General features: G+C 36.8%; 1 protein-coding gene and 1 long non-coding RNA gene across 4 annotated transcripts; one reads left to right on the forward strand and one right to left on the reverse strand.

Annotated features, from left to right (window-relative positions):
- Nucleotides 1-25,764, forward strand: LOC105055164 (GDSL esterase/lipase At4g16230). Of its 2 annotated transcripts, none has more exons than XM_010936906.4 (5): nucleotides 1-261; nucleotides 24,444-24,559; nucleotides 24,679-24,888; nucleotides 24,973-25,225; nucleotides 25,346-25,764. In XM_010936906.4, exons 1-5 carry the CDS (start codon nucleotides 27-29, stop codon nucleotides 25,555-25,557), a joined length of 1,026 nt encoding a protein of 341 aa, XP_010935208.1. In that variant the 5' UTR covers nucleotides 1-26; the 3' UTR covers nucleotides 25,558-25,764. The 2 variants fall into 2 exon arrangements, with proteins under 2 accessions (XP_010935208.1, XP_010935209.1); XM_010936907.4 differs by having other exon boundaries at nucleotides 24,682-24,888.
- On the reverse strand, nucleotides 13,624-17,214 carry LOC105055163 (uncharacterized). Of its 2 annotated transcripts, XR_012135691.1 has the most exons (7): nucleotides 17,079-17,214; nucleotides 15,234-15,505; nucleotides 14,904-15,139; nucleotides 14,619-14,828; nucleotides 14,476-14,536; nucleotides 14,255-14,356; nucleotides 13,624-14,173 (listed from the first exon to the last, which is right to left on the reverse strand). It is a non-coding gene; the product is annotated as an uncharacterized lncRNA (long non-coding RNA). The 2 variants fall into 2 exon arrangements; XR_833675.4 differs by having other exon boundaries at nucleotides 13,626-14,173; nucleotides 15,234-17,205.
- Nucleotides 25,765-26,474: the final 710 nt, after the last annotated feature.

The following is a 26,474-nucleotide window of genomic DNA, read 5'->3' on the forward strand; positions in this document are numbered from 1 at the left end:
TCAGAGCTTAATTCGAAGCAGCAGCCATGGCGTTAGTTCCTGTTCTTCTCCTTGCTCTTTTCTTTTCTCTGTCTGTGAGTGGGAATGCTCACCCAAAGGTTCCGGCGATCTATGTGTTCGGTGACTCTACGGCGGACGTCGGAAACAACAACTACCTGCCGGATGTAGGCAAGGCCAACTTTCTTCCTTACGGCATCGACTTCCCGCACTCAAGGCCCACCGGGAGGTACACCAATGGCTACAACGGCATTGATTTCTTGGGTACGTCAGAGATCTAGCTTTAAATGGATTAATGTTTACGTCCGACTTAATTTGCTCATCCTTAGCAAACGAGGAAGTGTATATACAGTAAACACGCACAACCAAAAAAAACAAAAGAGAGAGAGAGAGAGAGAGAGAGAGAGAGAGAGAGAGAGAGAGAGACTTAGCAGCACTCTTTTGCCAGCAGAGAGAATCGCTGGTAAAATAAACTTTAGACAGTGTTTTTTTTGAATCCACTAAGCAAAGTCTTATTTTTTCTCGACGGTCAAAAATTTACTAAAAAAAATTTTATTTTTCCCGGCAGTCAGATGAAATCGCTGAGAAAAATTTTATTTTTATCAGCGATCATATCACAATACTGTAAAAATTTTTATTTTTACCAACAATCAAATCAAACTGCTGGGAAAATAAATTTTAGACAGTATTTTTTAATCCGTTAAGCAAAATCTTTTTTTTTTTTGGCAATCAGATCAATCACAAGGAAAAATCTAATTTTTTTTAGCGGCCTGATAAAACCATTAGGAGAAAATCTTATTTTTACCAGCGGTTCAGTTAAACTGTTGGAAAAAATTTTATGTTTACCAACGTTCTCCATACATCGCTGAGAAAACTCCTATTTTTACCGGCGGTCAAATCACCTTAAACTGTAGGAAAAATATATGTTATATTAACTGTTGTGATGTCGAGTAGGGAGCTTCATTAGTTCCACATTGGTTGTGAGTCAATGAGACTCTTGCTTATATAGGTTGGGACCATTCTTCCCATGTGAGGTATTCTTACTTAATGATCCCACATGAGATACTCTTGCTTATATAGGAGGAGACCATTTTTTTCACGTAAGATATTTTTTAAAGGACAAAACTATGAGGTCCATAAATCAGACGGAGCTATGAGCCTTTGATTGCAACATTCTATCTCTCTTCATTTTTTTCTCTGTTCTTCTTTTCTCTCTTCTCTTCGGTATTTGGATTAATTTTATCCTGAACAAATTAATCTTCTCTCTCCTCTTCGGCGTTTGAATTAATTTTCTCTTGAACAAATCTGGACATGATTTGAAATCAAGCTCTCTTGCTCCTGAACAAATCTGTTTTTAATAATGTGAAAATGTTAAGAGTTTTGTCTCACTCAGTGAATTGATTTAAAGCGAAAGAAGAATCCATCATTTCTTTCTTACCTCCTTTTCTTTTTATATATGTTTCTTGGGTAAAGTAAATTGGAGGTTACGGTGAGACTAATTTTCAAACCGAATAGCTTCTAAGAGGCTTATCGACTCCGACTTCTTTTCTGGTGGCCGCTCCCATATCCCTTCCGCAAGATCTCTTTGTTGTCTTTTCTGTTTTAATCTTCTCTTCTTCTTCTCTCTCTTCGACATTTGAATTGATTTTCTCCTGAAAAAAATTATTTTTAATATCATGATATTTTCTCTCTCTTCATTCCTTTATCTGTTTTAATCTCCTCTTCTTCTTCTCTCTCTTCGGTATTTGAATTAATTTTGATGATTACTAGGGCCCGACATGATTTGAAATCAAGTTCTCTCACTCCTGAACAAATCTATTTTTAATAACATGAAAATGTTAAGAGTTTTCTCTCACTCAGTGAATTGATTTAAAGCAAAAGAAGAATCCAGCATTTCTTTCTCACCTCCTTTTTATATACGTTTCTTGGGTAAAGTAAATTGGAGGTTACGATGAGACTAATTTTCAAATGGAATAGCTTCTAAGAGACTTATCTTCGACTTCTTTTCCAGTGGCCGCTCCAACATTCCTTCCATAAGGCCTCTCTGAAATATGAATTTTATCAAAAAAATTAAAGAAGTTTTTCCTTGCTGAGCTGTAATTCACTTTATTGCTTGGTATATTCATCTCCTCCCTCCTCTCTTTATATCTCCATCACTTTTGCTCACTGGCCATATCACGCCCTGAACCCAACACTCGAATCGAATACGTGATGGCCGCATTCTCCTTAAGATAAGTTTTAAAGAATATGCAAAGTCTATAAAATTTTTTACAATCTCATCATCCATAATCATCTAATTTTTAAAACAATTGATAAAACTTATCTAATTACAAATTTAATTCCTTCAATTATCCATTCGAATTTCAGTGATGCTTTATCTATTCATCCGCTCACTCGCAAATCCGATCTATAGCCAATCATGAACATCATGCAACTCTGAAAAAAAGAGAAACAAAGGGAGGTGAGCTTTATAACCCAGAAAAAATTTTCACATACCAATACCAATATAATAATAATAAATGAGAAAATATGAATGATTATTACTCATATCAATCACATATCAAAAGATACCATAATTTATAAAAAAAATACATAGTAAATATATCTTTTTGTACAATAATCAACATCATATAATTATCTCAATCAAATTTCTTCTCTCTCGTCGGCGTTTGAATTAATTTTGATGATTACTAGGCCCCAACATGATTTGAAATCAAGCTCTCAAGCTCTCTCGCTCCTGAACAAATCTATTTTTAATAACGTTAAAATGTTGAGAGTTTTCTTTCACTTAGTGAATTGACTTAAAGCAAAAGAAGAATCCATCATTTCTTTCTTACCTTTTCCTTTTTATATATGTTTCTTGGGTAAAGTAAATTAGAGGTTGTGGTGGGACTAATTTTTAAACGGAATAGCTTCTAAGAGGCTTATCTTCAACTTCTTTTCTGGTGGCCGCTCCCACATTCCTTCCACAAGATCTCTTTGTTCTCTGAAATATGAATTTTATCAAAAAATTAATAATATTTTTCATGGCTGAGCTGTAATTCACTTTGTTGCTTGGTATATTCATTTCCTCCCTCCTCTCTCTGTATCTCCATCACTTTTGCTCGCTGGTCATGTCACATCCCGAACCCAACATCCGAGTTGGATACGCGATGGCCGTACACTCCTTAGGACAAGCCCTAAAGAATATACAAGATCTACAGAATTTCTTACAATCTCAACATCCATAACCATCTAATTTTTATAACAATTGATAAAATTTATATAATTATAAATTTAATTCCTTCAATTATCCATTCAGATTTCAGTGAGGCTTTATCTATTCATCCGCTCACCCGCGAATCTGATTTATAGCCGATCATGAACATCATGCAATGCTGAGAAAAAAAAAATAGAGGAGGGTGAGCTTTACAACCCAGTAAGAATTTTCACACACTAACATCAATATAATAATAATAAATAAATAAATTTAATGATTATTACTCATATCAATCACATACCAAAAGATACCATAATTTATAAAATATGCATAGCAAATATATCTTTTTGTGTAATAATCAATATCATATAATTATCTCAATCAACATACATTGGATCCATTTATATCAAGGTGCTCGGCTCTAGACTACCACGATCATATATTTAGTCCGTGATAAGGCAATAAAAGTAGCTAATCCTGTGGACTATTACAACTATCCACACAAAGGTTAAACAAAGTAGCTAGCCCTGTGGACCACCACAATCACATTTTAAGCCCGTTGCAAGCATAAAAAAAGTAGCTAGTCTAAAGGACCACAGGTGCTTAACTCTGAACTACTACACTATGTTTCAAATCCATGGTGGGGTCTCATAAAGTGGCTAATCCAAAAGACCACAAGTGGTCGACCTTGAATTACTACGGTCATGTTTAAAGTCCATGACAGGGCACCAACAAAGTGGCTAGTCTAGAGGACCACAAGTGCTCAACTTATAACTACCACGATCACATTTCAGGCCCATGATAAGGCATTAATAAAGTGATAAGTCCAAAGCACCATAACCCCACATATCGTCACATAGCTCAATTACAAGTTGGTTAGATATTGTGATTCACAATCACATTCTTTTGCAAAACTTGATGCGCATGATTACTAGAATTCATTCAAGTCAATATTACTGATATGTCCTACATAATTTCATACAGAATCATACATATACTTAACAAATAAGTATATAGCGTGCAACTATCAAAAATCACATAAATCAAAATCACAGATGCATAAAATAATTTTTATATAAATTGGTGGTTAATGTCCAAAAATTTTTATCTTTATTCATGATTGACTCAAATATAAAAATTGATGAACTCCTCGATCTACAAATTCAGAATCAAGATGTTCTCCTTGACATCTTCTTGTACAATTAGTTACATCTTTACATAATCACGGACAAACCTAAAAATCATGTGTGATTAAGGATAGAAAAATTATGAAAATATTCTTAAATATCACAAGTCCAAGATCTCTCCTAGAATCAATCAAGATTTGAATTTGTCTAAGTATCTAGACTCTCCACTGGTCTAAAAGACCTCTAGAGAGAGAAAATCATGAAGAAAGAGAAGAAATTTAGAGAGAGAAATTAGAGAGAGAAAATAAGAAAAGAAATTGATAGAGAGAAAAAGTGGAGAGAGAAGAGAGATAGGAAAGAGAAAAGAAAGAGAAACTCTCTCTCTTTTCTTTTCTTTTTCTTTTTTCTTTTTTTTTTCTTTTTCTTCTTCTTCTCTTTTTCCTGTTTTCTTCTTTTTGTTTTGAAAAACAGGGGGGATGGCTATGGCCGACCACCCACCAACGGCCTGACCCTCGATAGTGATAACTCCCCACCCAACATTGATAGACCCTGATGACGCCGACCTTGGCCCCCCGAGCACCACCTAAATCTGGCAACGTTTGTTGGTTTGAAGGAAGAAGGGAAGAAAAATAGGGGACGGCCCTGTTCCACATGAATCTGGTACATTGTCGGCTAAAATCCTAATGATCGATGATGATCCGATCCCTGACTAGAAGAAAGAAAAGAGGAGGATCTAGGTTTTGCTTGGGCTCCGATGAGACTGAATTGCCAATTTGTCAGAGAAATCCTAAAGATCCTTCATGGAAAAATCGATCAAGGTAAAACCTAAGCATTTCTCGTCGGCGATGGAAGGGATTCTGAGGTACGGTGGTTAGGAGGGGAGGGATCCTTTTTTAGACTACGGATCCTAGGATTTGGCTATCCTCAGATCCTTTCTCCTAATTGGAAAAAGAAGAAGAGGAAGACTCCCAATCATTCCCTGCCTCATGTGCACAGCGCGTGAGGTTTCAAATTTTTTTTTATATGCTTTGAGATTTGTATGAAAAGGGATTTAAACTTTTTTTTTGGTGGGTTATTATATTCTCCCCTCCTTAAAATAATTTTGTCTTCGAAATTAGCATGTAGCAAAATCAAATCCTTATGGGTACAAATTTCTCATCTTATCCTAGAGCTCCTATGTAGCTTTTTCACTTAAAAAAAAATCCCAATCCTTGAGCTTAACATCCTTCAAAATTAGAACAAATCTTTTCGATCAAATTTAAATAATTTAACATCCTTCAATATATCATACTTTATTTCAAGATCAACACATCTTATACTTAGGCCAAATCCTAATTATTGAATTCAAGATATAACCCATCAGTTCTGTTATACACATCATCAATATACCTAATGATCTAAAATCCAAACTTTGAATCTTTTATGCTACATATATCATGTACCTAGTGATCATAACCATATATTCAAATATCTTTTAAGTCATAATCTCTAGAGATCATGACCTTAAGCTCTAATACCATTTTGTCACATTCTGAATCCAACATCCGAGTTTGATATGCGATGATCGCATACTTCTTAGGGCAAGTCCTAAAGAATATGTAAGATCTATAGAATTTCTTATAATTTTAATATCCATAACCATCTAATTTTTATAACAATTGATAAAACTTATCTAATTACGAATTTAATTTTTTCAATTATCCATTTAGATTTCAATGATACTTTATCTATTCATCTGCTCACCCAGGAATCTGATCTATAGCCAATCTGAACATCTTGCAATTTTGAGAAAAAGAGAAATAGAGGGGGGTGAGCTATACAATTCAGTAAGAATTTCTACATACCAATATCAATATAATAATAATAAATAAAAAAATATTAATGATTATTATTTATATCAATCACATGCCAAAAGATACTACAATTTATAAAATATGCATAGCAAATATATCTTTTTGTGCAATAATCAACATCATATAATTATCTCAATCAACATACATCGGATCCGATTATATCAAGATACTCGGCTCTGGACTACCACAATCACGTATTAAACCCGTGATAAGGCAACAAAAGTGACTAGTCCTGTAGACTGTCACAACTACCCATACAAAGGTTAGACAAAGTAGCTAGCCCTGTGGACTACCACAATCACGTTTCAAGCCCGTGACAGGTATCAAGAAAATAGCTTGTCCAAAGGATCACAGGTGCTCAATTCTGAACTACCACACTATGTTTCAAGTCCATGATGAGGTCTCATAAAGTGGCTAGTCTAAAGAACTACAAATGCTCGATCTTAAACTACTACAGCCAGGTTTAAAGCCCGTGATAAGGTACTAACAAAGTGGCTAGTCTATAGGACCACAAGTACTCAACTCATAATTACCATGATTATGTTTCAGGCCTGTGATAAAGTATTAATAAAGTGGCTAGCTTAGAGCACCATAACCCCACATACCGTTATATAACTCAATTTCAAGCTTGTTAGATATTGTGATTTACAATCATATTCTTTTGCAAAACTTGATGCGTACGATTACCAAAATCTATTCAAATCAATATCAGTGATATGTCATACATAATTTCATACAGAATCATACATATACTTAACAAATAAGTATGTAGCATGCAACTATCAAAAACCACATAAATCAAAATCATAGATGCATAAATAATTTTTATATAAATTGGTGGTTAATATCCAAAAAATTTTATATCTATATGTGATTGACTCAAATACAAAAATCGATAAACTCCTCGATCTACGAATTCAGAATCAAGATGTTCTCTTTGACATCTTCTTGTACAATTAGTTGCATCTTTACATAATCACAGACAAACCTAAAAATCATGTACAATTAAGGATAGAAAAATTATAAAAATATCCTTAAATATCATAAGTCCAAGATCTCTCTTAGAATCAATCAAGATTTGAATTTATCCAAGTGTCTAGACCCTCCACTGGTCCAAAAGAACTCTAGAGAGAGAAAATCATGAAGAAAGAGGAGAAGTTTGGAGAAAAAAAAATTAGAGAGAGAAAATAAGAAAAGAAACTATTAGAGAGAGAAAGTAGAGAGAGAATAGAGATAGCAGAGAGGAAAGAGAGAGAAACTCTCTCTATTTTCTTTTTTTTCTTTTCTTTTTCTTTTTCTTCTTCTTCTCTTTTTTTCATTTTCTTCTTTTTGTTTTGAAAAATAGAGGTGATGGCTTTGGCCGACCACCCATCGATGGCCTGATCCTCGATGGCAATGACTCCCCACCTAACATTGATAGACCCTGACGATGCCGACCTTGGCCCCTCGAGCGCCACCAAAATCTGGCAATGATGGCTGGTTTGAAGGAAGAAAGGAAGAAAAATAGGGGACGGCCCTGTTCCACACGAATCCAGCACATTGTCGGCCAAATTTCTAGTGATGATGATCCAATTCCCAACTAGAAGAAAGGAAAGAGGAGGATCTAGGCTTACCTGGGCTCTGGTGAGATTGAATTGCTGATTTGTTGGAGAAATCCCTAAGATCCTTCATGGAAAAATCGATCAAGCAAAAACCTAAGCATATCTCGCCAACAATGGAAGGGATTCTAAGGTACGGTGGTTAGGAGGGGAGGGATCCCTTTATAAACTATGGATCCTAGGGTTTGGCTGCCCTAGGATCCCTTCTCCTAATTAGAAAAAGGAGAAGAGGAAGACTCCCGATGGGAGTCTTCCGTCCCCTGCCTCACGCGCACAGTGTGTGAGGTTTCAATTTTTTTTTATATGCTTTGAGATTCGCATGAAAAGGGATTTAAAGTTTTTTTTTTGGTGGGTTATTACAGGCCATATCCGGGGTCTTTTTCTCCATGCTCCATTTCTCCTCCATGAAGTATTTTTGACTCATCTAATCTCTTTTTCTTACGAGAAATTCTTTGTGCACTGCGGGCGGCGCAGAAGTTTCTGCACTACATGCGGTGCAATAAGAATTTCTCTTTTCTTACTACATTTGTGACTTATTTTTAGCAAACCGGCCCAAAAAATTGAAGCTTTCTTCATATTATTTCTCCACGTTATATGATACTAACAGTAGCCTCTTTTAACTTCATCCTTTTTCCAAGAAGGGATAAATGGAAGCGTTGATCAATGTGCTTTGGTGGCTGGATTTTATGTATCGATTGCTTGCATTTTTCAATAATTTTTACTGCATTGGAGCAAAATAATCCATTGAACGACTAAAAATCTTTTGTTTGGATGTTAAGAGACTAGGATAACAAGCTTTGGATTGTAGATTTTCTTATTGTTTTCTTCGTTAATTTAGTAATGTATTGATTGATTAGAAGAGACTCAATCTATGAGAACTGATCCCTTGGACTTGGTTCAACGGCTTCACCAGAATAAAACAAAACAAATGAAAGAGTCATGGGAAGGGGAGGAGAGATGATGCCGTGTTCGACTAGAATAGGGGAACCCTGTTCCAAGTCCATCCATGGCCGATGGGGTAGGAATTGGGATGAGACATGCTGATGAGGCCCTACCTTATTCGAGGAAGATTGGGTCTATCTCGCCCCATCCCTCCTCTATTTAAACCCTGCACCTCTCTGTAGAAGCCTCATCGAAATCTCCATCCTCCTTCTTTCCCATCTTCGACAGCCACTGTGTTGCCGTGTCGAGTGCCACCGCCTTTCCAAAACCTTAACCATTCCTCCCAAAATCTTATTTTACTTGTGCCGAAGGAAATCGAGAAGGCGAATCACCAGAATTTGCCTTGCATGCTACTATCATCGTTGTTGCCATCATCTCCGATAAGTTTTCTTCTGTTCTTCTTTTTCTTCTTCCCTTTCTCTTCCGGCCCTAGGGCAGTGCCTTCTCTACTTTTTGGTGGAGTCCCCGATCATCGTCAGTCGACTGCCACCTCTGGCCATAGTCATGCCACCACCCTCAGTCGGTTTGGCTGCTTCATCACTGAAACCCCCTCCACCGATCGACCTCATGAAACCCCAAAAGGGGGGTCTCATGATCGGTTAAAAGAGAAAGAGAGAGAGAGAGAGAGGAAGAGAGAGATGGGTTTAATCTGGGTGAACTTGGTCTATCTGATTGGATCCAATTCAATTGAGTCTAGGTCAAATCAAGTTGGTAGATTGGGCTCGAAAATTGAACCTAATTTATTGATTGGACTCAATCTAATTGAGTCTAGGTCAACCTGAAGTGTATAGATCTGAGTTAGAAATTAACCTAAATCTAGATCTAGACTAGACCAGATTGAAAGACTCTTTCTATTTATTTTATTTTTTTTAAAATTGAGGTTAAATAAAATTTGTTATCAGAGCCTTCAACATTGGGAGAATCTCAGATATTGGATCTAGAGATCGGGTTAAGAAGATTATAGAATTTTAGATCTGATCAACGATAAATTTTCTCTTATCCTTGGATTTACTTTCTTATATATTTACATATTTAAAAAATTAGATTTCCATATATAGAATATTTAAAAAATATTGAAGTTTGAAATTATGTATTTATTTATGAAAAATAATTTAAAATATTGGATTAAGTATGGCATCAACTCTGCATGATTTCTAACTTGAAAGAAAATGATTTCTTGGTTTTAATAATTGCATGATCTTTAAATTATATCTATATTTTTTGTACAATTCTTGAATAAAATTATTCTCTTATTTTTAAAAATAAAATATGAAAAGCTTGGTTTGATATTATTATGAAAAACTATATGACGATGTATGAGAAATTGACTGCTATAAAAATTATGAGAAAAACTCTCTAGTCGACTATGATTTGGATCTAGCCAATGAAACTAAGCATTGGCCATATATCGAAAATATATTTTTTTTGATCTAGTCAATTGGAGCTAATCACTGACAGAACTAGTTTTTTCGGATCTAGCCAGTTGGGGCTGATCACTGACACACGCAGATGCGTCGCGTATATATTTTAGAACTTATCTCTTTGCCTTGTCATAGGGTTAATCATGATTGTATGAATCACAGTTAGTTTATTTTGGATCTAACCAATCGGAGCTAATCGCTGATACATGGTGATGTGTCATGTATTTATTATCAGGGGCTAGTCTCTCTCAGACCTTGTCACAGGACTGATCGTGGTCATAGTCATTAAAAACTGAGAGTGGAGTTTTCAAATATTTTATTGATATGCTTGGCATGTTTCAAAACAAAATTATACTATTATATACTACTATTAAATTATTATATTTTAAAAAATAATTATGCTTGATCTCTCAGAGATATTGATAACTTACTGAGCTTATAAAGCTCTCTTCCCTTTTCTTTTTTTCAAAATTGAGAAGATTCTATGGAGCTTGGGATCGAGCAATGAGGATAATAAGATTTTAAAAAATATTTATTTAGTTTATTTAAAATAAATATTAATCTAAATTATGATGAGATATTGATGAAATATATTTTATTTGAATCAATAAAATTAGAGATTCATTTTTATTACCACTATCTAGTATGATTTGATGTGATATTTTTGAATATGAAGACAGGCCTTGCATATCATTTTTTAAGATTTTGTCCTAAGGAGTGTGTAGCATCACATGCCTGATTTGGATACTGGATTCGAACTATGACAGAGTGGTATCAAAGCTTAGGTTAAGGATTATAAGAACTTAGATTAGTGATAGTGGGGTAGAATTAGAATGTTGATTGATTATCTCAAAATAATTATAAGGCTCAAAGCCAATTGAATTGTTACACAATATCTAAGTTCTCCTTATGGATAAAATTATGGTCCTTCAGATTGAAGCATAGAAGATTGACACAGATTAAAGTTTGAGAAAATCATCAAGGTTATATAACTGATATAAGATGATATATATATTTTGATTAATTAATGAGTTGTATTATGTTATATTTGCATTGGGTTTACTTTGAGAATTTTATCTTGATATGATTAATAAATATGATAGAAATTTTGATTTTATGGATGCAATTTGGAATTAGTGGGATATTAGAAGAAAATTAGGTTAATGTAAGTAAAAGGATGAATATTTATTAGAAATAATTTTTTTATCTAATGTTTTGAGTGGATTTTCTAAAGTTGATTCACCTCTCTAATTATGATGCTCTAGCAAGTTCTAAGATCCTGATGAGTAAGTTAGAGATGGATTTCTCAAAAAAAAAAAAGATTGATTTTGAATTGTCTAATTGAATTATCAAGATAGTCTAGAGTTGGCTTGACTTAAATCAAGATTTAGAAGTTAATATCTTGATCAAACCATGGTACTAATATAGTAACTATCTTGAGATATAATTATGGTCTAATATACTTGACAATAAAATCTTTGCTTGAATTTTATATAATTTTAATCTCAGATCATTAAAAAATTTTGAAGAATATTAACTAGAGTTGTGCAATGGAAGTGTGGTGTTTGAGTCATTTAAAATTGATTGAAATATTGATTGTTGACTAAATGTGTTTTGATAGAAGCTATGATTTTTCAATAGAAGAGGTTTTTATTCATAAAAGAGAAATATGATTGCTATGGATTCTTAGGCTAGTCATAATGTGACTATATTGGTTGTGTTAAAAAAAATTTTGACCACCTTATATCTCATATTAGTTGATTGTTAATTAAATTTGATCTATTTATCAAGTATCTAAATAAATCTAGTGCGATTCATTCTCTCTCTATGATCTCAACTTTGATGTAAGAATCATGATATCAATACTTTATCTTCTCAGACTTATTTTTTATGATTCAATTCTGAGATCATTTCCATAATCATGATGAACCATTGTGACTAAGGCCATTACTACATAATCATTACCACTTTCACAGTCTTTTGATGATTTGATTTTAATCAAGATGTGCCATTAACTTTTATATATAGAATCAAAACCTCATCATAGTATTTGTGCTAAATTCATTTCAAGCTCTATTCCACGTATAATTGATTTTCATAAATCGATCTGACTATAAGATTTTTGTATCTAATTGATCCCAACCCAAACTTAAATTAATGACTGCGTATATCTCAATTTCAGAATCTTCGTCACTTAATTGGTGTTGATCTTATTAGTCTGTATTTAAATTCTAAATGTGATAGAAAGTTTTTGATCATATTGAATTTGATTGAGAAGATACGAGATCCTTATTTACATATCAAAGGGGTGAAATTTTAGAATTGACATAGAGATGCCAATTTATGAAGTATTATTGGAAAGAGTCAATGCTTGGGTGTAGAAATATGCATGAACAGTGTAGTTGACCCGAGGGGTTAGATTGCTTATGAGTATTTTCATAATGTGAGCATATACTTAGCAACGTCAAGCCAGAACAAATTAGTATATGTAGATTTTTGTGATTGAGCATCTTTAGCTTTGGAAGATCTAGATTTTTCAAATTTTGAAGATGAAATTTTTGTTAGGGGGGAGAATGTGAGAACCAATCTCTTGGACCCGATTCAACCCGAAGCTGGCATCCTTTGCCGACTTCATCAGAATCAAAAAAAAAATAAAAGAGATGATGCTGTCTTCGATTAGAATAGGGGAATCCTATTCCGAGTCCATCCATGGTCAGTGGGGAAGGGGAGGAGAGATGATGCCATGTTCGACTAAAATAGGGGAACCCTATTCCGAGTCCATCCATGGCTGGTGGGGGAGGAATTGGGATGAGATACGCCGATGAGGCCTAGCTTATCTGATGAAGATTGGATCTATCTCACCCCATCCCCTCCTCTATTGAACTCTACCGCAGCCAACAAAACCACTTCCATAGACTATGGCAGTGGTTACACAATCGCTGACCCTGCGGCCATCGCCGTAGGTCTATAGCAGCGGTTACGTAAACCGCTATGATAGACTCTCTGTAGCAGTAGTTAATAAACCATTACTATAGACCTATCTATGGTAGTGGTTGCAGAACCGCTGCTACAGCTTCTATGACAGGGTTGCAGAACTGGTACTACAGCTTCTATGGCAGTGGTTAATAAATCACTACTATAGACATCTATAGCAGCGGTTACAGGACAGCTGCTTCAGATTCTATGGCAGTTGTTAATAAACCACTGCCATATATGGAAACTATGGCAGTGGTTCTATAACTGCTATCATAGACCTATGGCAGCAGTCTTATAACTATTGCTATAGACATTGGCAGCGATTGGCACGGACCTACGGTAGTGGGTGGCACGGCTATGGCAGTGGTTGTGCAACCACTGTCATAGAATTTTGGGCAGTAAAAAAAATAATAAATTTATTTTTTTTATTTCTTTTTACTTGATAGACACAGTTCAATATTATAATTAAGAATCAAAAATTTCATAAAACTCAATAATATATCTCAAATACTCAAATTGTATTACTGATCAAATTGTATTACAATATTTTTTAAATAAAAATAAAATACATCAAAAATCCCCTAAATCAAAATCTTCCTCTCCAAATATCTCATCATCACTAGGAGAGGCTGGAGCAGGAGCTAGAGGAGCAAGTGCAGGAGCTGGAGTAGGAGCTGGAGGGGTTGGAGCTGAAATGGTGGTGATCATCTCCTGAATGCTCGAAAGATCAACTCTAAGCTGAGAAGAGAGCTGTGCCACCATAGCAGAAAATGACACTTTGTAGCTAAGATATGCGCTCATCAACCAGAGATGCACACTCCTCAATCTGAGATGCGCGCTCAGCAACATAAGATGCACACGCCAAGACCGTGTCAAGCTACTCCTAACTGATGATCTCGGAAGCATGTGAGGAAACACTCGCCTCAGACCAGTAGCCCGTCGGCATATGTCTAGGAAGGCAACGAATCCTTCCGAAGTGCTCAGGCCGCAAGATCTGAGATAGATGGTCATGGAGGCCAGAGGTGTCCGGGCCCTGGGTCGCAAGCTCATCTAACTACTCCTGTAATTGTAAATTCAAATAAAATATCATAAGAAATGCTATAATATTAATCATACTAATCATACTCTAGTTATTACTTACAAAAATCCTTTCGATCGCATCGTTCATCGGCCTGCCTTTCTTGTTTGTACGGCTCGATCGAAAGATAGTGCTACAGATAGGCATCACCTCCTCTCTCTTCAACTATAACAATCAGTCAGCTTGTTATAAGAAACATGTAAAAAAATAATAATTCAATAACTTATAAACTAAAGGGTCAAAATTTATTATCTTTCTATGCACACGACTGGCCATAGACTCACAGTCGAGAGTATGCGTGTATTGCTGAGCAGCCCGGCTCTCTCGATTCTGAAGAGATGCATCCTAAAAAGATATTAAAACACATAAGGTAAAATCAAATACAACTATCATTGTAATAAAAAATTCATAAGTTATTAAATTGTACCTGAAACTCTTGGCTCCTCCAATACCTGACCATCCCCTCCCACTGACTCAGGGGACAGTCCTGGATCTGAAAAACAAGCTCCTTCTCAGTGTCCCTATGATGCTCTAGCCATCCTCTGTGGAGCTTGACCTTATAGTTTCGATATAACTCTCCAATCTTCTGCAAGCAGACATCTCGAGCCCTCTCATGATTGGAGAAGTCGTACCTCCTCTATACAAAATTATCACAAATCAGTTACGAAATTATTCTAATAAAAAATATAGCATAAACATATCATATACTTACCTAAATCTCCTCCCACACCCGGTCCTTCACACCGACATCCATCACTCGCTAGTCTATGGGCCGAACGAAAATGATATCAGACCGCCTCACAAGCACTCTGAAAAAAGAATACATCTCCTATGCGACCTCCCCTACTGGCCTCCCCTGCTGATCGTACTACACCATGACCTGATGCTGGCAATTTCATACATGAGGCATGCATATGGGACGACGAAATATCCTATTGGATGGTGCACCTTCAATGAAAATATATTACGAATATATAAGAGTGTACAATAATTATATAAAAAATAAATAAATAAATAAATAACACAATAAATGAAAACCTACTCTCACTAGCAGGATCATGTGACGTGGATGCCGGTATTTGAGCTAGATCCATGGGTGGAGACTATGCTGGAGATGCATAGGCTAGCGATGTGGCTGCTGATAGAGGCTCAGATGTGCCGGTTGGAGGAGTATGTGCCTGTGAAACCACAACCAATCCGAATCTGGAGATAGATGGAGTATGTTTCAACACAGTCTAGAATCCACTGGCACGGCCCAAAACCTACTAGTACAGCCCAGAACCCATCGGCACGACTTTTCCCAAACAGAACTTGCTGACACGGCCCAGAACCCACCGACAGAGCCCGAACAAAAATACATTAAATATCATTTTCATATATGTAGTAAATGTATCCTATCATCAACTAATAGGTAAAGATAAGTCCTATCCTATTCACAAATTATATTAATTCTACCGATTGATTACAGTAATCAAACGATATGCAATAGAGATCGAAAAAAATTTTGATAGTATTTTTCTTTAGTTTTTCCCACATGGCTGAAGATGTGTGAGGAGAACTAAAGAAAAATGATGTCTGAAATTTATCTCGCACCTTGAACATATTGTTTGATTACTGTAATTATCTATAGAATTATTTATAATTCCTAAACTATCCAAATTAGACAATCAATTGATCAATGTATATATTCTACGGTATTCATATATTTATATAAATATTCAAACCATCCAAAATATCCTATCCGTATCAAAATATATGAATATACGGGTGTCATAGAATTATATACATTAGTCAATTGATGGGTCTATCAACATGCAATGCAATGATTTTTAAAAAATTAATATCTACGGTTCTATGCAATGCACAAGAACAAGAAATTAGAAAAGTGAAGAAAATAAAAGTAAAAAGAAGACTCAAATTCACCATTTAATCATGCATTACAACATTACTTTCAGTATCTGCTACAATTAAATCAAATCGACTGCGAATGGTTATCCGCCAAATAGCTGCAGGCCATCTAAGATCGTCTTATCATTCAGAATTGTTAAAATATTTATAGAAGGGAAAAAAAATAATAAAAAAATATTACTAAAATCATACTAAGAAGTAACTATTTTTTATATGAAATCGTTACCATCTCTTTATTAAAAAAAAAATTAACAGATGCACGTATATGTACACATATATGTGCATACACGCACACGGTGGATTTTTCATAAGTGACAAATGCAGGCACGAAAAATCTACCACAGTGGACGTGTAGCCTTTGAGTGCACGAAAAAAAAAAAATTGTGAGCCTGGAAGAAAACAAAATCTGTACCTAGAACCTACAATCCCATTTCTAGAATTCATTTTCTACCAATGAAAAGGAGATTCTGGAATAGTTGGCTTATCTAGGAACTACATGACTCGCGTATGATGATCTACTTGATGACTTTGTACACTACCAAAAGAAAATATTTTGTATGGAAAGAAAGACAAATGAAAGTTATGATCTGGTTTATGGTGTAATGAACAGCACACAAGTAACATAACCAAGTAACATAACCAATTGACAAAACATGCTAAGAAAAGTGAAGAAAATAACACAAGCAAAATGAGATTGGAGCGTTAACACAAGCAAAATGAGATTGGAGTGAAGATAAATATCAAGGATGGGGCCAACAGGGGCAGGGGTCAGGGCCAAACGGGGCTGGGGGACCGGGGCAAACGGGGCTAGGGCTGGGGCCGATGGCCGGGGCGGGGGGCCAAACGGCCGGATCCGGGGCCAAACGAGGCCAGGGGGCCAGGGCCAAACAGGACCGGAGCTAGGGCAGAGGCCGAGGTCGGGGCCAGTGGTGGGGTCGGGAGCGACGGTGGGGCGGAGGGGAGAGAGAGAGAGGAATACCTGTGGCCAACGGAGGAGGGGTGGTGGGTCGAGGCCAACGGAGGAGGGGCCAAAGGGGGTCGGGGCCGTCAGTGGGTCGGGGCAGCGGGGCTAAGTGGGTTGGGGCTGGTGGCAGGGCAGGGCGGGGAGAGAGAGATCGAGAGAGAGGGAGGGAGGGAGGGAAGCAGGCACGCGAAATGAGAAGGCAGGGCGTGCCTGGGAAAATTAATAGGACCTATGGCAGTGGTTTAAAAGCCACTGCTATAGCCTTTGCCATAGGTATTTGGTATATTGCAATGGTTTCTAAAACCGCTGTAATAAATATGTTGTAGCAATTTTTTAGGAACTACTGCCATTGGTCTTAATTTCATTTTTTTTCATATTTATTCATATATAGAGATAGAATTTATTTTTTTTTATATTTTTTTTGAATATAATATAATTTAAAATTTATCTTCATTATTTATTATTTAAATAATTATTGTTAGAATATCGTGATAACAGATTGCTTCGTTCTGATAGGCTTAGCTTTGTCGATTAATAAAATTCGATTTCGACGGTCACGAATGATTGCATGATGATCTTATAAATAGAGACCACCGATGGATCTGAAAACTATCCCACATGATCTCGATGACTTTTGTAGCACACTATCAAAATTTTACTTCAATCAGACATCATTATCATAATCAATATAGCACGCGATGATTTCGATCATTAAATAAAAAACGAGCAATCGAAAGGACAAACTATGTCTGATTAAGATGATTTTTGAGATAAATGATCTTTGTCATCACTTTAATCATTTGAACGATGGTGATCATAAAATCTAAACCATGTATATATGAATCATTGAAGAATGGATACTAAAATTGTGAGAGGAGGAATTAAGTATTTATTTCGATTGAGGAATGGATACTGAAGTTGCACAAAATATCCATCAAAATTTAAAAGGTGCCACTTTAATTATTAGTTGATAACCAAATAAATCTCACCCTTCACATTTGAGCTCATCTTCTCTTGCAACTACAGTATCCATTTCTCGATCGAAATAAATACGAGCTAGCTCATTCTTCTCCTACAACTTCAGTATCCATTCTTCGATGGTTCTTATACACGTGATTTAAATTTTATGATCACCATCATTCAAATGATTAAAATAGTTCAAATGATTAAAATGATGGCAAAAATCATTTATCTCAAAAATTTGTTTAATCAGACACAATTTGGCCTTTTGATCGCTCATTTTTTATTTAATGGTCAAAATCATCGTGTGCTAAATTGATCATGATAATGATGTCTGATTGAAGTAAAATTTGGATAATATGCTACAAATATCAATGAGATCATTGTTGTAAATTTTTGGATCTATCAATGGTCTGTATCTATTAGATCATCATGCAATTGTTCGTAGCTGTCGAAATCAAATTTTATTGATCGACGTAGCTAGGACTATTAGATCTAGGTGGACTTTTGTCATGATACTCTAATAATAATTATTTAAATAATGAATAGTGAAGATAGATTTTAAATTTTAAAATTATATCATATTTAAAAAAAATTATATTGGGCCAACGGTAACGGTTAGATAACCACTGCTGTAGGACCTACAGAAGTGATTTTTAAGAACCGCTGCTGTAGTCGACCTACCATAGCAGTTACATGAACCGATGCCATAGGGAAGACCTACGGTAGTAGTTATCAGGAACTGCTGGCATAGGTCAGGACATACGACTGCGATTCTCGATAACCGCTTCGATAGGGCTGACCTATGGAAGCAGTTAACCAAGCACTGCTGTAGACAGCACCTACAGCAACAGTTCTCGATAACCGATGCTGTAGGTTAGGCCTACGGCAACAGTTCTTGATAACTGCTGTCGTAGGCTTGAATTATGGTAGCGGTTACAAATAATCACTGTCATAGGATCTATAGCTGTGGTTTTGAAAATCACTGCCGTAGTTAGTACTGCTATAGCCTATTTTTGTAGTAGTGACTTCTTAATAGAACCCTCACCAAAATCTCCATCATCCTTCTCCATCTTCGGCAGCCATCGTATTATTGTGTCAAGCACTGTCACCTTTTTAAAATCCTAACCTTTCTATCCAAAATCCTATTTCACCTGTGTCGAGGGATGTCGGGCAGGAGAACCATCGAACTTCACCTCGTGTGCTGCTATCATCACCGCTGCCTCCATCTCTGATAAGTTTTCTTCCCTTCTTTTTCTTCCCTTTCCCTTCTGATCCTAGGGCAGTGCCCTCTCTGCTTTTTAGTGGAGTCCCCGATCATCATCAACTAACCGCCACCTCTGGCCATCGTCGCACTGCCACCCTCAGTCGGTCTGACTGCTTTATCATCAAAACCTCCTCTACCGATCGACCTCACAAAACCCCAAAGGGGGGGCCTTGTGATCGGTTAAAAGAGAAAGAGAAAGAGAGAGAGAGAGAGAGGAAGAGAGAGATGGGTTTAATCTAAGTGAACTCGGTCTATCTGATTGGACCCAATTCAATTGAGCCTAGGTCAAATCAAGTTGGTAGATTGGACTCGAAAATTGAACCTAATCTATTAATTGGACTCAATCTTATTGAGTCTGGGTCAACTCGAATTGTATCAATATGAGTTGGAAATTAACCTAAATCTAGATCTAGGCTAGACCAGATTGATAGATCCTTTCTATTTATTTTATTTTTTTTTGAAATTGAGGTTAAATAAAATATATTATCAGAGCCTTCAACATCTGGAGAATATCGGATATCGAATCTAGAGATTCGGCTAAGAAGACTATAGAATTTTGGATCTGAGCAGCCTTCTTAGCATCTTGTCTTTTGCCCTTTTGCTCATCAAGGATAGACTTCACCGACTCCATCTCCTCCTTGAAGTCGGCTCTCAGCAAGTTCAACTTTTTTTTTTATTTTTCCTCAGCTGCAATTCCAGGTTGGCAGCTTTGTCCTAGAAGGAGCCAACTTGGTCTCCAATAGAGCAATCCTGATGTTTCTTGGCAGCTTTGTCCTAGAAGGAGCCAACTTGGTCTCCAATAGAGCAATCCTGATGTTTCTTCTCTAGCTCCTCGACAACGTGGAGAAGTTTCTTAGCAACATTTGCCCAAGCATTGGCAGTCTGGGCCTTATCTTCTAGCTGGCAGTTGAGCCACCCAAAGGCGGTAAACCCTTCATTCAAAATTGTTGCATAATGTGCCAGCTATAACAAAAAAAAAGAAGAAGAATTTTACTAAGTCTACAATTTGGTGGAAGGAATGATAATCAAATATTAGAAAGATAGTAAACTCACCGACATCAATGGCGCATTGGAGCTTAATATGATCTCTTCGACTGGATGGGCCTTTCTTTCTTCCCAGTCAGCAGGAAGCATCTCCATTTTCATCAACTCTTCGGTGAGTCGATGATCTCCTATGTCAGTCACTTTAATGCGTATTTCTGAGGGTGATGTATGCTCTTTAGAAGAATCTAAAGGGCCAAGCTCGGTGGTGCATGTGGGATGCATTGGAGCCTTCCCCTGACTAACGTCTCCATGCACCGTAGTTCAGTCAGCATCGAACTCACCCTGCACCGGACCGCACTAATGAGTCTCATCGGGGCCTCACCGACGATGACAACATCATCATCTTGTTTGGCGGATATGACTGGTGCTGGTAGTGGAGGTGAAGACCATTCTGATGGAGGAATTTGGGGCGGCGATGGTGGTTGTGTATTCCTTGGGATCTAGGAGGAGGATCCTTCTTGGGGCTTCTTCGATAGACCCCGAGAAGGTCCGTCAAGCCCTAAACCTTGCCTCTTTTTGATGGCACGGCAGATGGACTTTGCTGAAATCCTTAAGCCTACAAGTCAATGAAGAAAATTAGTCCATGAATAAGAAAAAAATTGACAAAAAAACTCAGAGAATTCATAAAATGAAATCTACTTAAATGGTTGACTAGACTTATCCTGACATCATACAATGACTGCTCCTCGAGGAGCACCCATTGGATGGAAACTTGGACACCGAACAGTAAGTCGTAATGCTCTCGATCTTCTTCAAGGACTACTTTATTCTTATTTGAAGAAAGATTAGGAGTAGTCCAGACCCAATTAAAATCCCATAGATGGTCGGTGCTAACATAAAAGAACATACTCTTCCATCCATGAATGGAAGAAAGAAGCTCAGTAATGAATTGACAACGATACTGGAGACTAAAGAACTACCATCTTCTTTTCTGAGGATGTTTCTTCAGGACAAAAAGAGTACGAAAAAAAAAATTCTCGATTCAAAATGGAGAAGGTGGCAAAGAATAACAAACAACGAAAGAATCTTAATGGAATTGGGGGTAAGTCGAGCAGGAACGACATTATACAAATCAAAGACATTAGCAAGAAATGGATGTATAGGAATTCGAAGTCCAGAGTGAAGAAACTCCTCGTAGATGGCAATGTAGCCATCCAAAGGGCGGACAACCCAACCATCTTTGTTGGGCGCTAACAACTGATACTGATTAGGGATATGATAATGATCCCTTAGCCACTGTACATCAATCTCAGATAACTCGAATCTCTCATGAAGAGGTTCAGAAAGATTCTCGACAGCTGGCTAATCATCCAACTCCTAAGGACCTGGATGGTCCTATCGAGAGGAAGCAACGTCCTCGAAAGCATCCTGAGGAACATCCTTGGTCTCCCTCTGGACAGTCGGAGTTTGAGAACCCTAGTCTCCCACGACATTCTCATCTCCGAATTCTCTCCCAAATGAAGCCATTCCTAAGAAAAATCCTCAGAAATTGAAAAGGATGGGAAGGAAAGAAAAGTTTGACCTCAAGAATCAACTGACAATGATGGAGAACTTGACGAAGATGAAGAAGCTAATGATGATGAAGCTTAGATGCCCCTAGGGAGATGAATTCTACACGCAACTAAGGCTAAGAAAGCTGGACTAGAGGTGAAAACCCTGAAATCAGAAGAAGACCTAAAGGGAAGAAGGCTCCTATTTATAGGCACACTTGACGGCCGCGATCAACACAAAAAATCCTGCCATCATAGGAGATTCCGACACATGGCCACAACCTCGATCGATTATTTTCTCGTCTCTTCGACACATCACCATTGTGATTTTGCCAAATAAGCCAAATCCACATGAAAACAAACCAAACAAATAATTGAATGACATGTGGTTGACTTGGGCTACTCAAGAATCATTATTCTGTTGTCTGATCTTCCATAATCATTATGAAAGTCTGCTTCAGATGATTCATAGCATTAACTGTTGCACGTCCTGCGAGGCGACAGGGCTGGCACATGCTTACGAAACAACAAAATGGTTGCTTGCTTCATAAAATGGTAGAATAGTTAGGCACCAATTTTCGAGATGATAATAAAATTCATAAAAGAAAGCAACTCAGAACCATGCATTGATTAACTTCTCTCGTCCGATCATTTTACAGCATCGAACTCGGGTGTTGGGGGATAAGTGTTGGGATAGATCTTCGTTGCTTACTTGACGAACATTTATCCACGTCTCTCCACTGACTAAGTATGCGACCTTATGAATTTAGCTGACTTAGTCCAACGGAATAAGACTAAGTCGGTACTTGACCGACTAAGTTCAATTACCATCGATGTTGGACTGACGACATCCTCGGTGTTTTGCCTACTACCTTGATCTCAGAAAGTTTGAGATCGAGCGATAGTTATTCGGCACAGGTATTAACTATTGACGGTTATGGAATGCAATAATCACCCACAAATGGTCTGTTGCTCGATTTTAATGATAGTTAATGAGATAATCACCTAGTGAAGGCCATGATCCCCATATCCTGAATTTTAGAGATGGGAGTTAAACAGTAACGGCACTCTTCATCCTATATAAAATGGTAAACAAAGAGACTAGGTAAGTTTTCTGATTACAAATTTTTAGCTCTTATTTTTTTGAGGCTTTTAACTATTCCCTTTCTCTGACTAACTTAAACATCGGAAGGTCCTTAGCCAGACAACTTCTGGCAAGTGGACTTTATCTTGTTGGTTCTCTGCCATCAAGCACTCAAGTGCTACATTTTGACTCACAGCCGACCAACTCGTAGGAGATTTGAGACAATAGTATGTATTACAATTTCTTACCTATCTTTTTTATTAATTTTTACTACTCTTATATATTATTTATTTATGGGTTAATTATATATATATATTTTTTTTGCAAATTAAACTTGCCCTAAAATGGTGCAAAGCTCCTAATCATGATGTGCATAGTTCTTTTTTTATTTTGTCTACTTGAAATAATAAGTTTTTTTATCAAAATCTTAAATGATATATCTACAACTTTATTCAAAAAATTTGCACTTTCATTATTGTTAGTTTTGTTACATGAAAAGCTCTTTTTATTATAAACTTTATTTACTTTATGTAGTGTAATTGAATCTAATCATTGATGAAAGTTGAATTCAAAATTTTGATTAATTATTTATTTTTAATATATCAGATGGCTTTAAGATGCAATTGAAAAGGGGAATACTATGTATGCCCATATTCAAGTTATCAGATTATCTTTTTTTAAAAAAATAATATATAATGTACTGCCAGTGGTCATATTTGTTGTTAAAAGGTTATTGCCAGCGATCATAAATGACTGACTGCTGAAAAAAATTTCTAAATCTTTGTCCAGTGGTTTTGACCGTGGGGATATATTTTATTTTTTCATCGGTCAACTCTGAAACTGCTGACAAAAGTTCAACTTTTTTCAGTGGTCATGACCATAGAGAAAAGCTTTATATTTCTCGGTGGTCATGACCGTTGGAAAAAATTTGAAATACAACAGTGATGGCAGTTTCTCCAACGGCATAGCAGCGATCAAAAAAAATCACTGATAATTTTTTTTCAAATGATTTTTTTTATTTTTATCAGTGATTTTGATTATTGCTAAAGCTCTTATTTCTTGTAACGACGAACAATGAATTTGCATTTTCAATTTGTTTTGAAGGACAGAGCATTTCACCAATTATTTTATTATAAAGAGGATCTTCTTTACAAGGTGAGACCAGTCAAAATAGCTTTATACATAAACTCACATAATTCTGTGTATAATGTATATTTTTATATACATTCTTACTATACTTACTCAAAAATAAGGTAATGTTGCCGCATTAATTGCAAATCTTTAGCAATGGACATTAGGAGAGCTAGCTTAATATTAATCATTTATCTTATCATAATATAATACACCTTTTACTAAATTATAACCATTATTTGCTAACATTTTATATTTAGGCTACTCAGGCTTGGTTGAGTTATATATATAGAAATATTGATTGAAAATCACAATAGTAAAGAAAGACATGGATCATAAATTCTTACGCTATTATTCCTCCCACTTGTCCATTTTTAGCTACTGATCTCTGATGATGTGCGCAGCCCGTCAGATGGGCCTCCGAATGAGTCCGCCACCATATCTTTCCCTCCCAAAGAACACCAGCAATCGAGTAGGAGTAAACTACGCTTCTGGAGGATCTGGAATTCTTGACTCCACTGTGAGCACCACTACGCTTTCTGCAGTGCTTACATATTTTCTTTTCCTACTTTAACCGCTTTAGAACTCCTAGACAACTAAACAACACCTAATCAAAATATTATTCATTTATCTATATAGCAGGGAAACAAAACCATCACTATGACGAAACAGATCAAATATTTTGCCACAACTAACAAATCAAACATTGTACTCTCGAAATCTATCTTTCTCATCAGCGCCGGGGCCAACGACGTCATTGCCTTTGTTCTAAACAACACGGCACCAAGCAACACACAAATTGAACGATTCTGCAACACTCTCATCTCCAACTACAAAAACCATATCGAGGTGAACTTCCTCTCTCTTTTCTTCTCAAGTAGCATTACATTTCTGAATTTCCTGAAAAGAGCTAGTTACACTTTGTAATGACAGGCGTTGTACAACTTGGGAGCAAGGAAGTTTGGGATTATCGACGTTGGACCCGTCGGTTGCTGCCCATTCGCAAGAAGATTATTTAACCATTCCGGAGCTTGCTTCAACGTCATGAATGATTTGGCCGTTGGTGTTAATGATGATGTCAAAAAGATGTTAAGCAATCTTAGCTCCACATTGAAGGGGATGAAGTACTCGCTTGGCAGCTATTATGCAGCGCTGTCAAATATGATAGCTAATCCAGAAGCAGCTGGTAAGCTCAATAACTACTCTTGGTAAGGGGTCATGTAACTAATATTAATTAGTTCCTGCATCTTGGACAAAAAAATTAGAGTGATCAAGTAACTTAAAAGTTTTAATGACACGTCGCCAGGGTTTAAAGATGTCCAAAGTGCATGCTGTGGAGGTGAAAGTTTGGCCGGTTGCACTCGGACCGCTACTTACTGTGAGAACCGCAATGAATACCTGTTGTGGGACGATATACATCCTACCCAGAGGGCATACGAGGAGGCAGTCCTGGACATCTACAGTGGATCACCGCCGTTTGTCACTCCTATTAACTTCAAGCAGTTGGTGGAGGAATAATTAGAAAACAAGTTGGTGTATTATTCAATAAGGCACGTAGCCATTGTTGGCCGGGGAACCATAATTGCAACATGCGAGTCCGGTTAGTTGCTATCAGGGATGATGTTGCCCCGCAGAAATAAATAACATGGGTTTGGATTTGACTACTGTACTACAGAAATTCTTAGTGAAGAATTATAATAGTATAATGTCCACATATGCATTGCATTGTGAAAATTTGAAAAAACTGTCATTAATTAAGTGTAATGACCCAGATTTTTCTTCTTCTGCACTAGTCTTAAAGCAGGAAAAAAGGAAAAAAAAAAAAAAGATAGAACGGAAGAGGACTCCCGAAGGAGGCCTTCTCCTCTTCAAAGTCTGATCGATACAGAGTCCTAGGCCTGTTCAAACTCCGGCAAGCCCTAGGATCCGGATCTATAAATCCTTCCCCCCATCCTCCATAATGCATCGCCCAACTTTCCAATCAAATCGCTGACGAAATCAAGGTTTAGAGGGAAAGAACTGTCGAGTATTTTCGGCAAGCCACAGTCAATCCATCACCGGATTTAAGCTAATAATCTACCCTTTTCTTCCTCCTCTCTTCTCCAAACCACCACGAGGCTTTTGATGGTCGGATTGAGCCGTCGGTCGTCGGATTCTTGGGGGACCAGATCTCTCCTGTTTTCCTTTTGATTTTTCTTCCGCCGGACCGACCGCCGTCGTCGAAGATAGCCTTGCTCGGATCACCGAGGGTCGGAGGCACCTCGTCGGAGCTACTGGGGGTCACTCTCGACAACGGTCCCGGCCATGAAGGTGGCCGGCCTCATATTTTTTTCCCTTCCCCCGTTTCAACGACGAAGAAGAGAAGAAGAAAACCCAAAAAAAGAAGAAGAAGAAGAAGAAGAAGAAGAAAGAAAAGAAAAGAAAAGAAAGGAAAA

Source organism: Elaeis guineensis, chromosome 12 (assembly GCF_000442705.2).
Source record: "Elaeis guineensis isolate ETL-2024a chromosome 12, EG11, whole genome shotgun sequence".
NCBI lineage: Eukaryota > Viridiplantae > Streptophyta > Magnoliopsida > Arecales > Arecaceae > Elaeis > Elaeis guineensis.

Coding starts and splice junctions, on each gene's coding strand:
- LOC105055164 (XM_010936906.4), top strand. CDS start 27: ATGGCGTTAGTTCCTGTTCTTCTCCTTGCTCTTTTCTTTTCTCTGTCT. Junction 24,560..24,678: donor CTGGAATTCTTGACTCCACT/GTGAGCACCACT, acceptor TTATCTATATAG/CAGGGAAACAAAACCATCAC. Junction 25,226..25,345: donor AGCTAATCCAGAAGCAGCTG/GTAAGCTCAATA, acceptor ACACGTCGCCAG/GGTTTAAAGATGTCCAAAGT.